This window comes from Schistocerca cancellata, chromosome 1 (genome assembly GCF_023864275.1).
Source record: "Schistocerca cancellata isolate TAMUIC-IGC-003103 chromosome 1, iqSchCanc2.1, whole genome shotgun sequence".
Classification (NCBI taxonomy): domain Eukaryota; kingdom Metazoa; phylum Arthropoda; class Insecta; order Orthoptera; family Acrididae; genus Schistocerca; species Schistocerca cancellata.
This window is the reverse complement of record NC_064626.1, coordinates 1050347380-1050365753: the sequence shown is the minus strand read 5'-3', so window position 1 is coordinate 1050365753 and position 18374 is coordinate 1050347380. Positions and strand designations below refer to the sequence as shown.

The window sequence follows — 18374 nt, the reverse complement described above, 5'->3', positions numbered from 1 at the left end:
CTCTCTTCTCGCTATGCGCCAGGCCTCAATCTCCGCTAATTTCTAATTTCAATCTGCCGCCGCTAATACCTCACCTGTCTTTCAACATCATCTTTGTCTCTGTACTTCCGTCCCGACTGACATCTCTGCCCAAACTCTTTGCCTTTACAAATGTCTGCTTGCGTCTGTGTATGGGTGGATGGGTATGTGTGTGTGTGTGCGCGCGCGAGTGTATACCTGTCCTTTTTTCCCCCTAAGGTAAGTCTTTCCGCTCCCGGGATTGGAATGACTCCTTACCCTCTCCCTTAAAACCCATATCCTTTTGTCTTTCCTTCTCCTTCCCTCTTTCCTGACGAGGCAACCGTTGGTTGCGAAAGCTAGAATTTTGTGTGTCTCGACCTGCCAGCGCTTTTGTTTGGTAAGTCTAATCATCTTTCTTTTTAAATATATTTTTACTACATGTACAGTTATATTAGCTTGACATGTTAGTAAATAAAACACACATCAGCAAATTTAATTTAAAACATTACTATCACTTACGTATATACCGCCCCAACTGGACTATCTATGTCGGAAGTTGAGTTCATGCAGAGGCTGCTGTTTACAGTTATTACACATACTTCAGTGTACATCATACCAGTCTGTAGCACCCTCTAAATGTGTGGTGTATCAAAAAACTATATTAATTGTTTTACAATTTGCATGTTTATCATTTTATTTATTATTTTATACTTGTAAGAAACCTTATGCACAAAAATAAGGTGGTTTTAACTAAAAACAGTGTCTAATGTTTTACTGTTCCACATATGTGGTGGTGATTGTGCAAAATTGTGTGAACTAAGCAGTGGCATCAGTTACTCTTGCTGATTTTATAGTCTCTTGCAGTTTAAAAAATGTAGTAGAGCTTATATAAAAGACCTACACTAATAAATTTATTAAAACTGTGTGAAATTTAAAGTACAGGTGAAGGAATTGGAACAGGAAAAAATTGTGCTACAAGCTATCATACCAGCAACAGTATGTCAAAAGGACCCGACATCTCTCTGCTTTATAGTATCCTTACTCTGAGATTTCATATAAACGTATTTTTGCTACATTTGTTTACCACACTATGGTAAAATTAGTGAAAGGGTGATACCTGTTTTTAGAAAACAAAAAGTAAACGCAGTGTTTTCTATCATGGGTAACTTGGGTAGAATTTTAAAAAATTGTACTGGAAAAGCAATGTTTTCCATAGATCAAGTGTGCATACAATTAATGTCCCAAATGTGGTGCTTACTATGCAAGGAACTGGTAGACAGATTGAAGCTAGGTTAGCGAACACGTCACATTAGATTGAAAAAATGCAGCAGAAAAATCCAGTTTCACTGCCCATCTTGTGAGTGGGGACAGTGGAGCAGTTACGTCCTCACATATGGAGATGCTCCAAACAAGTGAGAAGAGTAGGCTTATGGCCCTAATGTATGGGTCTGAAGTGTTTTTACCACCAGGCGCCATCTCGTGGGACAATGCTTAATGAGCAGGTGGCCACTACAATCTCCCGTTTTTGGGGATTATTTAACCCTTTAGTGACCAAATTATTTCCAGAAGTTGTAGACTTTTTATGACCACTTTATTGGGCTAAGAAACCGTTCATAAAATCATAGTTTAAATCTTTGAAGTGAGAGTTAAGCCTACGAGTATAAAAAAATTAGTGGGGACTATTGTTCCAACCGAACTCTGGAGTAACTTCACTTGTTAATTTAAAAAATGTATTTCCTTTACTTTTTAGGTCAAAAACATGTTAAACATTACATTTATATTTGTATTAGTTCATACTGTCCTTTGAGTTCACTAAGGTGATGTACTATGGAACTTAGAGAAGCATGGTGCTACACACAAATGTACACAACAGTTGCTAGACATTTTTGTTCTCTTTCCTTTGTTCTTGATGCTACATTGGTGGCATCTTCTGTTGTACGTTTTGTAGGGAAATGAGTTCCAACTTTCTCCAAACAAACTTCATCTGGTACTCCAGACACATCACTTTTTGGTGTTTGAGAATGAACAGGCTTTCCTCTTCTCTTTCAACTTGAGAAGCCAGAGATAAGCTGCCTTGCCAAGTGCAATCTAAACGTTAGCTGGTCTGCTTCTGTCTTCTGTAGCTTCCACATAACGTAGGAATTGACAACTACCAAATGCACAAGAAAGAAAAACAGTTTGTGCCACCACTTACATGAACGATGGCCTACAGCATACCATTCACGCAGCTGATCAAATCCATCCACTCCTCCCATTATTTTATTATACTCTGCCCCAGTCAATGGGCAGAATACTTCACTTCTGCTTCTGCTAACTTACCTTGTAATATTTATGTAATTTTCAGTCAAATCCAGCAAATATACACCAATACTATCTCCCTCACAAGTATAAAAGTAGATAGATACAACCCAAGTCACTTCACATGCAAAAAAAAAAAAAAACAAAAAAAAACGCTGTAGCGGTCGAAACAGTGACTCTCATGCGGGACCTGCACTTCTGCATTGATTTAATCACAAGGTAGAAATACAACAGCTTTCGCATATAGTTCCCACTGGTCACTAAAGGGTTAAGAATCATTGGGATTTGGTTGCTTTGGCTCAGTTCCAACAGACACGTTGACCTGACAAAGGCCTTTTATGATTACACTCAGATCAAATACAAGTACATAGTGCCTGACAGCAAATTTATTTCCCATATTTATGCAAGGTGTATCTGAAAGTTTATTAGTTTTAACACCAAACTGTGTAATTATACTTTATCTTTAAGTGAAACTAAGCAAAAGGACATTATAAAGGAGAAAGATTTTGGGTTGTTTTGACATACTGCTGCTGACACCATAGCTTGCAACACCCTTTTGTCTGTTCTAATTCCTTCAGCTACATTTAGAATCTAACCTTGTTTTAATAAATGTATACTGGTAAGATTCACTGTATTTTTTAAACTATATGAAATTGTAAAATGAACAACTGACACTACTGGTTACTTCACACAATCACGGTCACTTATGTAAAACTGTAAAACATTAGACACTTTTTAGTTACAACCACATTAATTTTTTATGAGCATTAGTCTTTTAGAAGTGTAAAATAATAAATAAAATTATATAACATGTGAATTGTAAAATAAAGTTAATATATTTTGTCAACACATCACACACGCAGAAGGTGCTAAACATGAGGGGGGCGGGGCGGGAGGGGCGGGGCGGGGGCAGTGGGGGTGGCACTTACTGCAAACGAAATACTATCAAGAGAAATGATCAGACAAAAAATTCCTGACACTACATTTTGAGTAACATTATGAATGGCAAAGGACCTTATGAAAACGGGTGTAACTCCTTGTCCCATCCGCAGAGCTGCCCAAGGAGTATTGTAGAGCTTCTAAAGGAAATACCATTTAGGCAATTCCTGTAGAGGGAAACTTGTTGTGTAGCCTCATTCAGATGAATTATACTACCTAGGGTCGATCAGTTTCTCCTAAACAGAATGTGAAACTGTACTGTGAATCTTATTTTTCACAGAAAAGCCAGTTATGTACTGTTAGCTCCACTGAAGTGAGAGGGGGAGGGGGGGGAGGGGGGGGGGGAGGAAGGTTAGTGTTTAACATCCTGTTGACACTAACATCGTAAGATATGGAGTGCAAGCTTGAAGTAGGGAAGGACAGAGAAGGAAATTGCCTGTGCCCCTTCAAAGGAACCATCCCAGCATTTGCCTTACATGATTTATGGAACTCAAGGAAAATTTAAAACTATATGACCAGACATTGGTTTTGCTCTGCAGCTACACTACAACTGCTACTTGGGTATCTACAGTTCATCCCCAGTTTCAAGAGTAGAATTAAACTGTTGTGAACCCAGATGAAATACAAAAACAATGAGGAGGATTTCTTTGCTTCTCCCTATGAGATGCTACACTCATGTAACAGATCCTATTGTGACCAAGTGACATGTTATGAAGCATAGATAATGTCAAATGCAGTTACCAGAGTAATTGTTCTGTCATTGCCTGGGTTATGTTTCTCGGGTTTGCCTGGAGACTTCCACTTGCATTACAGCAGTGACTGGGCACCTTCTATCTCACCTTGAAATGTTGGTAGTGATTCCCATACAACTGTATTGCTTTTGAAACTGTGTGTAATATTCAGGAAGAGCTGCCATTCCATATACAATCTTTTGTAAGTTGGCAGCATTTGACCCTTATTACCTGAAAGGTTGCGAAGTTATATGCAGTTGACCAATATTAGAACCAAAATTTTCTGATACCCATCCATCCCTGAAACTAAGGCCAAACGAGCATTTTTTTCCAAGCACATTTCTGCTGGACTTCACACAGACAATATGGATCACTGCTGAATGTGGCCGGCCGCACGAAGCATTTTCGCACACTATGCACCTGGAAACTGCTATGTTCATGCAGTCTGAATGCGCTGGGATGCATTTATTCTGCATTTTTTTTTTTTTTCCACAAAGGAGGTCAACTGGGACTGACTACATATGCTGAAAATGCACTATGTTTTCTATGAGCTGTCTGAACTGAGGAGCAAGCAGCACTGGGGAAAGTAGCTTTCCTGGAAATGTTCACAGTGCAGAGCACATTAATTGCACCCAAGCCTTGTTCCACAGAAAGTACGCCACTGCCAAAATCTAAGAAGAGAAAACATGATTCATGTGAGAAAATAGTACAGGCATTGAAAGGGCATTTGATACAATCTATACTTCGCACATTGATGCAAATGAGAGATTTCTCAAGACAACTGTCAGTGGTTAGGAAATAAACTGCAAGACAAATTTGGTTTTCAATTAAATTCATTAAACATTTACAATTGCGTACAATATATCTTCCTCTTCAACATCATCTCCAGGTGCAGCACTTTCACAGTTAATCAGCCTTCTACACTACAGCATACGATAATGATAATTTTTATTGGAGAAAGTTTCTGATTGAAAGAATCTGATTTTTGTCAAATATATTGACTGTATTGCTACTGTTCCACCTGTGAAATTATACTACAATGGACAGGTGTGTCTCCACCTATGTTGCGCATCACAAAGAGGAAAGAGAAATACAACTTCATTAACATTATTCAAGAACAGGCCCTTTATAAAGGGAGTGCTGATTTTACTCCATGATTGATGATGCACTGGCAGTGGCCCAGAGGATATAGCCCCACTGATGCATTCCACTTGAACATGGGAGCCATTTTATCAATGAAGTTTCTCCTTCCCTGTCTATGTCCGAGTGAGGACCCTGTGACAGTCGAGGTTTAGCTAAGGGACTATACGGTTCCCTCAGGGAGACATCACACTTCATATTCTACAGTCTCTGAAGCAGAATCACTACATCCATTGGATAAAACGAGATCTGCAGGGTCTGACAGTTTACAACTACTTTCTTTTCATGAGAATGTTCTCTGTATGTTTTCTATTTGGATGCTCTTCAAACATATACCTGACATAATAAGTGACAATATTATGAAAAGGACAGTTGCTACTCACCATATAATGGAGATGCTGTGTCAGATATGGGCACAACAAAAAGACTGTCAAACAAAGCTTTCAGCCAAACAGGCCTTCATCAGACACATGAACCATGAAAACAAGCTACTAACTATTAGTACAGAATAAGCAGATAACTCGGTAAATGCAATGCTTTTAAAAAATAGTGAAAAAAGGATACGCGCCGATAAGTTTGCTTGACATTGAGGTTTTTGCTGCATTCACCAGACAGTCTCGCCCCAGTTCATCAACTCCAACCGTAAGGTGTTCTTGGATATATTTACACGCCTCTCTAAAAAAGAAATACATGCCTAAATCTCACTAATAAGGAACAGCAAGTGAGAACACGAATCTAACTTGAAGTATGACATGAACTGCCTTTCCTGGACAATTATGTTCAGTGACCATATTTCTCAAAAACTATGCTTTAGCAAATATTTAGTCAACAAGAATCCAAGAAAGTCTGTAAATAATTCAACATCACACAAATTAAACACAATGGATAAAATTTCTACTGTAATGCTCAATGGTATGAAAGTGCAGTGAACACCCAAATTATATTTTGAAAGAGTGTTAAAGTCTCAAAACCCAAATACATAATAAATGAAAAGCACAAATTGCGTGCACACGTACTGTGTGTGTGTGTGTGTGTGTGTGTGTGTGTGTGTGTGTGTGTCATGCATGCCTAAACACCATTCACAGCACTTTCCGGCAGTAACCTTTCTTCATACTTCAGAGTATTTGTTGTGACATTTTATCCATATCACATAAGAACAATGCTCTCATCACTTAAAGCAAAATTTCTATGCAACAAGGAGACACATGAAGCAGCATTTCATATAGTGCACACTCATTAACTATCTCTTCTTTTGTTAATCCGTAGCACACATGCTGTGCTTCCAGGCAAATTCAGTCCTCCAACATAAATCATTAGATATGGAAAAACTTCACACAACAATAATAACAACAACAATAATGATCAGTATCATCCATTTGAGAGCCAATGCTGGATATAAGAGTCCTTCAGATTTTTCTATGCGTAGTGGTCTTCCATTACACATGCACATGTTGCTCTTCAAAATTTTCTAACCTAATCTACACACCTTACATCTGGTCATAGACTCAATCTTTTCTTACAGCTCAGAATCCAGCAAAGAATGTAACATCTCATATGCCTTCTGCCTTCCATCATGAGTAAGAATTATATTCATAAAGTTTCAGTAAAATGCCTAGTTGTAATTCAGCAATTAACCTTAGCCAGAGAGAATGTTAGCATCAGATAAGGTAGTGTGCCCATCAATGCCTCCCTTGTGATGTTTCTCTTTTCTGTACAGAAAGACTAAGATTATCAATGTTGATAGATTGCTACTCACCATAAAAATATGTTGAGTGCCCACAGGCTCAAGGGAAAGACTTGTATATGAGCTTTTGACCAAAGCCTTCTTCAGAAAAGAAACACACACGAACATTCCACAAGCAAGCACACTTCACATACGCACGACTGCTATCTCCGGCCATTCCAACCAGACTGCAACAGGCTGTGGTTCTCCCCCTCTCCCTTGCCCACAGCCTCCTGACACTGCACCTGGCAGCTCTGTCTGCTACCTCTAGTCCCTGCATGCTCACCAGGCAGTGCCAAGTCCTCTTTCTCCACCGATACCCTGCCATCCTTCCCCCGGGCTGGATTGTTGCTCCGGTTCGATGCACTTCTGTTGCAGTCTGCTCAGAGCAGCCGGAGATAGTGGTCACACACGTGTGATTACACACATTACACAATAATATTGATGGGGCAGTAAAGCACAGTCATTAGATTGGCAAGTGAACAGATTTTATTTTCCTCAATACACCAAGACAACACTATACTATATGAAAGCACTTAGATAAAGACAGTATTTCTTGATTTCTGAAAACCATGTGACTCAGTACCACACCAACACTTATTGTCGAAAGTTCGATCATATGGGGTTATCAAGTGAAATTTGCGACTGGATTGAGAGCTTTTTGGTAGGGAGGGCACAGTATCTTTTCTTGGATGGAGATCATAGACAGATGTAGAAGCAACTTCAGGTGTGCCCAAGAGAATTGCATTGGGAACCATGCTGTCAATGTTTTATATTAATGACCTTGTGGTCAATATTAATAGTAACCTCTCACTTTTTGCAAGTGATGTAGTTATTGTCTACTAAGTACAGTCTGTAAGCAGCTGCACAAATTTGCAGTCAGATCCTGATACGAATTCAAAGTGGTGAAAAGATTGGCAACTTGCTTTAAATGTTCAGAAATGTAAAATTATGCACTTCACAAAATAAAAGAACGTACTATCCTGTAACTCATACAAATACTTGGGTGTAACACTTTGAAGGGCTATGAAATGAAATGATAACATAGGCTCAGTTGTGGGTAAAGCAGGTGGTAGTTCAGTTTATTGATAGAATAAAGCGGAAGTGCAATCAATCTACAAAGGATACTGCTTACAAATCACTCGTGCAACCCACTCTGGAATATTGCTCTAGTGTGTGGGATTTGTGCCAAATTGGGCCATCATGGGATAGTTAATGTATACAGAGAAAGGAAGGACAAATGGTCACATGTTAGACCCATGGGAGAGTGCCACAGAGATACTGAAGGAGCTTAACGGGTATACTCTTGAAGACAGACATGAACTATCCCGAGAACGTCTATTGACAGGGTTTCAAGACCCAGCTTTAAATAAAGATTCTACGAATATACTACAACCTCCTATGTATCAATCACACAGGGATTGTGAGAGCAAGGTTAGACTAATTCAGGGTGTATACGGGGACAAGGAAAAAAAATTCCCGGATTATTCCCGGATTTCTCCCGGATATCCCGTTTAAAAAATATGCTTTTTCCCGGGCGAATATACACTTTTTCCGTGTTAAGTGACAGTAAGTTTTCAGCAGATTTTCCCTCGGAACTGCAAAACTTATCAATCCTTTGAATGGTTAACGTTTTATACAATCGCGTAGAACTTCCGGGAAAAAAAGAAATGACGGGGGAAAGAAGTATGGAGAGACTTTTAATTAAAAAAATGAGAGAAGTTTTGGAAGGACCTTTGATTTGCAGCAACATATACGCTGCATATTTTCGCATTACGAAAGTATAAATTCGAATTGCACCAAACACAGCGCGTTAGTTTCCAGAGCGTTGAAACCGAGGTTGCGATGTCCTTTTGTAAGCGAGTCTTATCTCAAGCCACGAGGTCTCGCCAGCCGATGACAGCAGCTATTCAGAGCATAGAACACGTGTTATAGTCAGCCAATAGCAAGATCACTGGTTACATAGCGCGAACACGCAAAAGGAAAAGTTAACGGTTTACATTAATGTACACAGTACCGTATATCTACAAGAGAAGCTAAGCTTTGACATATTATATTGGTCTCTAAGATTAACACGCTACAACAGAAGTTAAGCTTTCACATGTAATATTGATCTCTTTTGCGTGTGTTATACTTTAAGATACATCACACAACTGTGCCAGTAAATTTAAAATTATGACATAAATGTCTCGGCGAGAAATTCTTGTAAGTGGCTGGTTCTCAAACTGTTCAGTTTCGAACGCTCTATGATTTAGATATCCATCCCACTTTCTCACACGTAACTTATTTCATCTTGTGTAAAAAGAAATTTACTTTGAAAGTAACACTTTTCTAACCACCGTTCGCAGTACTATCCGGAGACTGTTAGAAATAGGTTCAATATACCCGTTGCCAGAGAGCGCCAGAAAACAGGCATTATTGTGCGTGTGCAACTGCAGTGGTGTAGGAAGCCCTCATGTTCGTGTGTATAGAGCACTAAGAGAGCTTACATTACACCATAAAAGAAACAGGGCATCAGAGGATACTCCAAAGAGCATTGGAATTTCGTGAACCATACTAAAATGCATAGTTCGGCTTGAAGTGCTAATTGGCTTTTTCCAGATTCACAATGAAGTAGGTCCCATCTGATATTACGTTTTTCAGTGTGGTTTTTGGGATGTAAATTTTCTTGGAGTACCAGTACTCTACGATCTCATTTTTGGTTCTTTATTGTGGCATAATGCCATACATGGCAGAAGATGATAACGTGCACTTGAAATTGCACTTGAAATTCAGCGAACAGTTGGAAATAGCCAATACTGTAGAATGAAACACTTCGTTTCAAATAAAATGATTTCTTCAGCGGAAAGATTAATAAAGCCAAATTTCTTTAGTAAACTTGCAAAAATAACTTCATTGTTCTGCAAGGCGATTAATGCTTGACTGCTCCTAACTTGGAAATAAAATAAAAATCAGAAAATTGAAATTAATAATATATTTTTGCCCTCCATAATTATGTGAATGTATTGTAATTCAGTTGATAGCTCCCGGCCACAGAAATCCGTTTTGTTTTCATTTGACGTGAGAGCTGTACACAAAGATAAGCAGCGAAATCACTTAACGTAAACACGGGTCACGTGTAGACTAACCCCTTCACCACTACAACTCTGTGCAAGCGTGAATCTGGCAGCTAGGGCGCGCGAGAAAAATTTTTCTCGTTTGCATCTGGCTGCTTGCTGCTGCTACCGATACAGGTAACAGCCAAACTTCAAGTAGCGGGAGACGGGAGAAGGTACTGCTTATATGCGATCAAATGCGCATGCGCAACAGACCGCTGGCAACTGGTCAAACGAACCTAATGTGAACAGTTGTGACGTCATGCTCATAGCAAGCAGTTTATTGTTACGAAGAATTACAGTCTGCGCCCTACGGCCTTTGACATATTTTTGCTATTTGCACACGCTTGTGCGTGCACGGTGTTTTGTTGTTGTAAATTGCACTTTTCCTTTTCCACTAAAGATTTATTTTTTTCCTTCTCGTTCATATTTTATTGCTGCAGTATCGTTCTCCAGTAGCAGGAAACAATAACATTCTTTGCTAGAGAATCAATTCTGCAGTCAAAATTACAAAAATTTAACTGAAAGCTAAAGCAATGAAAAATTCCCGGAATTCCGAAAAATTCCCGGGTTTTTCCCGGTTTTCTCCCGGATGAAAAAATTCCCGGGTTTTTCCTGGATTTCCCGGTTGTCCCAGGTCGTATACACCCTGTAATTACAGAACGCACAGATACATTCAATGAATCATTCTTCCCACGCACCATGTCTGAATGGAACAGAAGAAACCTTAATAACTGGTACAATAGGACATACCTTCTGCCATGCATTTCACGGTGGTTTGCAGAGTATGGATGTAGATGTAGGCACTTACTTGCATGCTAGACGATAGCCACTAATAATTGATGTAGGGTGTATCTTCTGCTTCACGAGTTCGTCAGCATTCTTCAACAGCTCCGCAGCAATTATTACCTGAAATCAAACATACCCTTTTAAAACCATAACTGTAGACAGATTAGAACTAAAAGTCTACTTTAATACTGTAAAAAGCTGATCCTGTGGATCTGCCATCATATTAAGCAGCTACATTTCTCGAGTTTGTTCTCACTACTGATGCTAGCAAGCATACAGGCATATTTTTCTGCTGCTCGCTCTGTAAAACTTAGCAACAAAGTGTGTTTTGTAACAAATCTTTTAGCGAGATACAAAGGTGTGTGTTGGTCTGGGATTTATATTTTGAACTTCGCTCATCTTTAGCACTGCCCATGAATGGCAAAGGTATGGGTTCCATTATTAGTCCCACATGTAGCTCTCACTAGTAGGAAGTCTTTCATAAATCACAATTTTTCTGATGCGGAAGTACTGAGCACTTTTAGTAACTGAGGAAAATGAAAATTTTACACCACCATATTATGACACTGAAGGACATAGCTACTTCAAATGATAATGGAAAATCACAGGAAATACAAAGAACAAAATGTGGAAAGACAGGAACACTGTACAACACGGAAAGAGAAATAAGGGTCCATATGGTGGCATATAGGCAGTCACCTTCCCCTTGCTCTATTCAGGAATTGAATAGGAAACAAGATGACTATAGTTGGAGTGACGAATAATACATGTCGAGTTCAGGCTTGTTCTACACATCTACGTCATGCATTCTCTGACAACCAATGACTATTCAGTAGGGTCCTCGCTGCTCTGCTATGAATGTCATTACCATTGTATACATTAAACGTGAATGTAGTAAGTTTAGTGAATTTTTCTTACATTTGTTGCGAGTTGTCATGGCTGACGGTGGCAGAAAATGACAAATTTTAAACAAGCAAGCAAGAGATTTAATTTGCTGTACACATGCTTTTTCAAGCCGAGAACACATCTATGTTCTTTCAGCAACCGTCTCTTTGAATCGGCAATACTGCAATCCCCGTCTGTGTCTCGAGCTGCGCGAACCACCGTCTTATGTGGATCAGACTGTAATAGTGGTACAACAAACATCCGCCATGCCTGCAGAAAATGTTTGTGGATGTCAATGTAGAAACACTGTTTAGTATATAACTATCTCCCTTTCTCTCACATAAACAAACACAAACAGGCTTCTGTATTGTTTGTGGTAATAAGCAAATTGTACCAATATTACAATATTTACCCGATTATAAGACAAGGTTTCTTCCAAAATTTGTCATTCAAAAATACAGAATCTTCTTACATTTGCAGATCAAACTAACTGCTGCCGAGGTCACCATTTTTATGTTACACAATTGATTAGGCAAAGGTTTTATATACCAAAGTAGCACTTCCTGCCAGTGTTCCACAACAATCCGTACTAAAAACATGTTTTGAAGAGATCTTCAATGTGTTGTATCACTGAAACCACATACTTCCAGAGTACACACATATAAATATGGAAACCTTCAAGTATAGCATATGTTAGATTCATAAGCAATGAAATCGAAATGGCGGCTGCCTGATTTCCTTCTGTTAGCAACTCACAGAGTAGATGCGACTTCAGCCAGATGCGACTTCTTCAGCCAATCACATCATAGAGCATCATAGATTAAATTAGTTGTTTTTCGCTCCATAGATCCGTGTTGAGGAGATCCTCGTGGATGTGGAACATGTCAATATTTTTTTTTTCTTAAATAAAGCTGAAATATCAATACTAATAGTATGAATATATACACTCCATTTGTTTCTATTAAAAAATTTGTCAATGGAGTAGAAGGAGTTGGCCACTAGTAAGTCTTTCAGGCTCCTTTTAAACTGATCTTTATTTGTAACTAAATTTTTTATGTTTGCTGGCAAAATATTGAAGATGAGTGTTTCTGAGTGGTGGACCCCTTTTTGAACTAAAGTAAGTGCTTTTAAGTCCTTGTGCAGATCATTTTTGTTCCTGGTATTGTATGTATGAACTGAGCTGTTTGTTGGAAAAAGAGATATATTATTTAGGACAAATTTCATTAAGGAGTAAATATACTGAGAGGCAGTAGTTAGTATACCCAGTTCTTTGAAGAGGTTTCTACAGGACGTCCCTGAATTTACTCCACGAATAATATGTGTTACACACTTTTGGACTCTGAAAACTTTTGTTTGACTTGAAGAGTTACCTCAAAATATTATATCATATGACATTATGGAAAGAAAGTAAGCAAAGTATGCAAGCTTTTTCATTTTTATGTTGTCTATGTCTGCTAACACTCGACTTTCAAATACAGATTTGTGAAGGTGTTTCTGCAGTTTTGTGGTGTGCTCCTCCCAACTGAATTTATCATGAAGCTGTAATCCCAGGAATTTAAGACTGTCAACCTCTTCTATCTGCTCTTTTTCATACTTTATGCATATGTTGGGTGGAAACCTCTTACAGGTTCTGAATTGCATATAGTGAGTCTTTTCGAAGTTTAATGACAGTGAGTTGGCTTTAAACCATTTATTAATATCCACGAAAATATCATTAGCAGATCTTTCTAGAACTACACTCGACATACTATTTATTGCAATACTTGTGTCATCTGCAAACAAAACGAACTCTGCTTCTGGCAGTGTAACTGATGAGAGATCATTAATGTACACAAGAAAAAGCAATGGCCCTAAGATGGATCCTTGTGGGACACCACATGTAAATTCTTCCCTTTCTGATTATGACTGGTGACTTAATTCACTAGTCCCTTGCAGTGACACCCTTTGTTTCTTGTTAGCGAGGTATGACTTTAATCATTTTGCAGCACTGCCCATGACACCATAGAATTCTAATTTATTTAAAAGGATGTTGTGGTTCACACAATCTAATGCCTTTGACAAATCACAGAAAATACCTGCTGCTTGTAACTTGTTATTTAATGAATTAAGTACATTTTCACTGTAGGTGTAAACAGCCTTTTCGATATCAGAACCCTTCAGAAATACAAACTGTGTTCTTAATAATATGTTATTTGTGGTCAGATGGTTGAGAAGCCGCCTGTACATTACTTTTTCTAAAATTTTTGAGAATTCTGGCAAAAATGAAATCTGTCTGTAGTTTGATGATATCTCTTTATCCCCTTTCTTGAACAGAGGCTTAACATCTGCATATTTTAGCCAGTCAGGAAATATCCCAGTTATAATTGAATGGTTACACAAGTAACTTAGAATTGTACTAAACTCACAAGAACATGCCTTAATTACCTTTGTTGATATTTCATCATAACCACTAGAATGCTTTGTTTTTAAAGATTTTACTATGGAAGTTTTTTCTTTTGGTGAAGCGAGTGACATATTCATGTACCTGAAGCTATTTGTAAAGGCTAGTTTCAGATATTCAAGGGCATTATTTACTGATCCTGACAATCCCATTCTATCAGTAACGGATATAAAGTACTTTTATCATCTACCCTTAGTGCTATTTGCTCCTGTTCCTTTCTCGTTCTACCATTCTCCTCTTTCACTATATCCCATATTGTTTTTATTTTGTTCCCTGGTATTGCTATCTTCTCGTAGTGCATTTGTTGATATGTCTGAATCACTTTTTTTAAAATATTTTACAGTATTCCTTGTATTTAGCTAAATCATCAGCATTGGAGCTATTCTTGGTCGACAGATACATTTTCCTTTTTGTCTTACAGGAAATCTTTATTCCTTGTGTGAACTCTGAATTTATTATAGACTTCAGTTTAATTTGAGTAACTTTTGGAGGAAACAGTTTTCAAACATGGTACTGACAATATTCATAAATGTGTTATATTTTTTCAGTCATGTCATGAGCACTATAAACATCTTTCCAGTTCATATCTTTGAACAGTTTTCTAAAACACTCAATTTTTGTTTGACTGACTACTCTCCTGTACTCAGATTTAGCAGACTCGATAATCTGCTTAGAATTTACATCTAAAACATGGAGCTGCATGTCATGATCTGATAGTCCATTTATTACAGGTTTTATGATACGATTTTGTTCCTTCGATTTGTCTATAAAAATGTTGTCAATGGCTGTTCTTGAGGATTTGCAGCACAAATAAAATAAGGATGGTTAATGTCTCATGTTAAAGGTATTTTGAATCTGTCACTGCAACTACAAGAAAATGCATATTTTGTCACCAAATGGGTTTCATTTTATTGAAATAAAACATCAGTGGTCTGTACAGATATTTACAGTATGGCTTGCTTTCTAAATCAAAAAACAGTTCACTACAAAAGATGCTGATTTTACTTATGGTACTTTACATCCAATCTTTGTTTACATCAGGAAATGCTGTCCTCTATTTCTTCTCTGATTCCTTCTTTTGCCACTATTCATTCCAACCTAACCAACATTACTTCACAGTGATGTTAAACACAACACTATGCAGTGTAACAAAATAATGTGAAAGTAAGATGGAATAAACAGTGCAAAACAAAGGAATACCTCAAGAATATGCAAACAGATGGCGTTTCCTGATGCGAGCGAAAACTGGGCATAAAATACTATAAATGAAATCAACATCCTTTGTAACTTTTATCAAGAAAGCAAGTGACATTGTAAATATCTTTCATTACAGACCACTGCTGATGATTTCAGTAAAACTAAATGCTTGGGGTGACATGTTATTTTCGCCTGTTGCCAAGACACATTTAAAACACCTTTAATATTTACATAGCAACTATGGACCACTGGGTCACACAAATGAAAACATCTCAAATTAATATACAAACATTATTATAAAAAGCAAAGCAATAAGCAATGCCTTCACAAACTGTGGCTAGGCAGGAACATAATAGCACAGCTCATGAGCAACAACGGCATTTATATTCCTCCTTGTAAAAAAAAAAAAAAATACAAGGCTCTTTATTTATGAATATGTTGTTTTACATCACTTATGTGGGCCCATTAAAGGAGCCACTGCTCTACGACATTGTTGATTCTGAAGGTTTGCCACAGAGTTAATCAGAAGTTGTTTGATTTCTACTGATTTAGCTGTAGGGAGCAGACACACCATATCATTGTCATTCACTATGCTTATATTGTCAGTGCTGTAAGAACTGTAAACTTTAGCAATCAATGATGGATCCAAATAACAGCTGTGACTCAGTTGAGAAACATGGATCTACAAGTTCGCAGTTCCAAGTTTGTTCGAGTGCGCAGTATGACACTAATTTTAAGTTACCGGAGAGTCATTAAGCAGATGACACAAACAACTGTGCAGCAGGATGACAATTTGATATCACTGAAGTAAACATTTGTAAGTGGTGTTAAAAAAATTAAAGAATGCCAGTTCTATGCAACGAACTTCCAGGAGTCCAAAGTAGGGAAGGTTTCACGATGTTGAGTACCTGGTTGTTCAGAACATCCAAGACAAGCACAATGAAGGCTCCCCAATTAAGCGAGAAATTATACGAATGAAGGCACTGGAGATGAAGAATTTTCCAACTGCATGTGTTGCAGAATTCAAAGCAAGCACTGGCTGATGCGTGAGATACATACCATCTTGAAGACTACCCACAGCATATGATAAAAACTATTCAAATATCAGTGACTACTTGCATTTCAGCAGCTATTTGCTAGATCATATAGGCAAAGCTGATCAGACACCTGTATTTTATCCCATCAAATGTTACTGTTTATGTGAAGGGCATTAAAAATGATCCCGTAACAACATCACGATGAAAAGGCTAGTATAACAGTACTGGTGGGTGAGCTGGCAGAAAAATTACACCAAAAGGAGATCTGCCTGCAGGGCTCATCTTTAGATGCCAAGAAAATGGGCGGATGACAAATGACCAGAAGCAGTTGGTTGAAGGTTGTTTGGAACAGAATACCAGGCTCTTTGTTTAATCCTCAAGCAGGTGCAGTGTATTTTGTATGGATGTAAATAATAACTGTCTTTATGTTACAAAGGTAAAGATGTATAAGCAAGATCACAGTTTAACCTTCGTTTGATTAAGCAACAATAAAATAAACTTACATTATATAAGCTATATCTCTGTTTAATTAAATAGTAATAAAACATACATTGTATCACTCTTCTGCCCCGTACAGGTGTTAACGCACAGTAATGACCCACTCCAAGCATTAGAAAAGCATGGTTGCATCAGATCCCGGCCAACCACTTATTCGATTCCCAATCATCTTGTGAACAACTGCCTCATTGTGGGATTGTGCTGCTAGCCTGAAATCTGGGTGATTTTCTTGCATGGATTGTAAATTTTTTCTGAATTCTCATTGTTGATTTGATACTACTACTGTTCACTTACACATATTGACAGCACAACTTATCACTGTTTTAGCTGAAGCAATAATGAAGGAATAGGTATGGGCTTACAATTGTAAAACAATGTAACAGTGCAAGACAATGTTATTTGTGGATGGCACACTTTATACAGAGGGGCACCAGCTCGAGTAAGGTAAATGTTGGTGCTGGGCTCTTTTAGGAGACATCTTCCCAAGGAAGCTAAAAATCTGACAGTAAACAACAACACAGACTAATAATTCCTGATGATATAAGCTCACAACTTCAAATAATGGATGCTGTTATCAACAGACCTTTAAGGCTTACCTGCAACAGTGAGTTGCTTCTTCTAGAAGACTGTGCCCCCACTCCAGGGGAGGGGGCGGAATATGTGTGGTGTCACCGCCAGACACCACACTTGCTAGGTGGTAGCCTTTAAATCGGCTGCGGTCCGTTAGTGGCGACACGCGGGTCTGACGTATACTATCAGTGATTGCAGACCGAGTGCCGCCACACGGCAGGTCTAGAGAGACTTCCTAGCACTGGCCCAGTTGTATAACCGACTTTGCTAGCGAAGGTTCACTGACAAAATACGCTCTCATTTGCTGAGACGATAGTTAGCATAGCCTTCAGCTACGTCACTTGCTACGACCTAGCAAGGCGCCATTACCAGTTACTATTGATACTGTGAATCATGTACCGTCAAGAGCGATGTTCACCATTAATGGATTAAAGTTAAGTATTCCACCAGCTACGTCCTTTTTTTCTAAATTCTAATTTCCTTGTCCTGTTCCAGACCTCACGCCAGCCTGCGTGAGCTAAAACGCGTGCCTTTCAGCTTCCTCTAGTAACACGGTGTTGGCTCTCCAGCCAACCACAACAATACGCATTAAAGAAAACTTCAGTACTCATGCTGGGCTAATGGATCCTTACTGGGCACAATCTCAAGTGAATGTATTATTAAATGATTCAGCAACTGCTTCGTGTCTAATGCTATGGATGCCTCAGAAGATAGACGAGTGTCGGAAAGGAAGAAACGTCAGCAGGCTTACATATGAAGATAGTGATACCACTGAGGAAGATTATTAGTATTAAAAATATTGATCATCAAAAGTAGACAGTCAATAAATGGTACAAGTTTAAAATAGGTGTAATGTTAACTTTTTAGTGATATAATTCATATCAATAAATCAGTTTGTTGTTTTGATTAGTCAGATTAGTTAAAAATAAAATTTAACCAAGGAGCCTTTTTTTAAAAAAGGGTGAGCGGGTTTTACACTTGGGTAAATATGGCAATTACTCCTTCCGACTCCATTTGCAAATGAGGAATAAC

The 18374-nt window shown here is 38.3% G+C and overlaps 1 protein-coding gene across 1 annotated transcript in view; it reads right to left on the bottom strand.

The window, feature by feature from the left end:
* LOC126090526 (T-complex protein 1 subunit alpha) overlaps positions 1–18374 on the bottom strand; it is a 77921-nt gene that overhangs the window by 44592 nt on the left and 14955 nt on the right. Inside the window, exons 4-5 of the mRNA XM_049906993.1 lie at positions 10738–10835; positions 5673–5783 (exon numbers count right to left, since the gene is read on the bottom strand). Coding sequence (XP_049762950.1) covers positions 5673–5783; positions 10738–10835 — 209 coding nt within the window. The remainder of the gene's footprint in view (positions 1–5672; positions 5784–10737; positions 10836–18374) is intronic.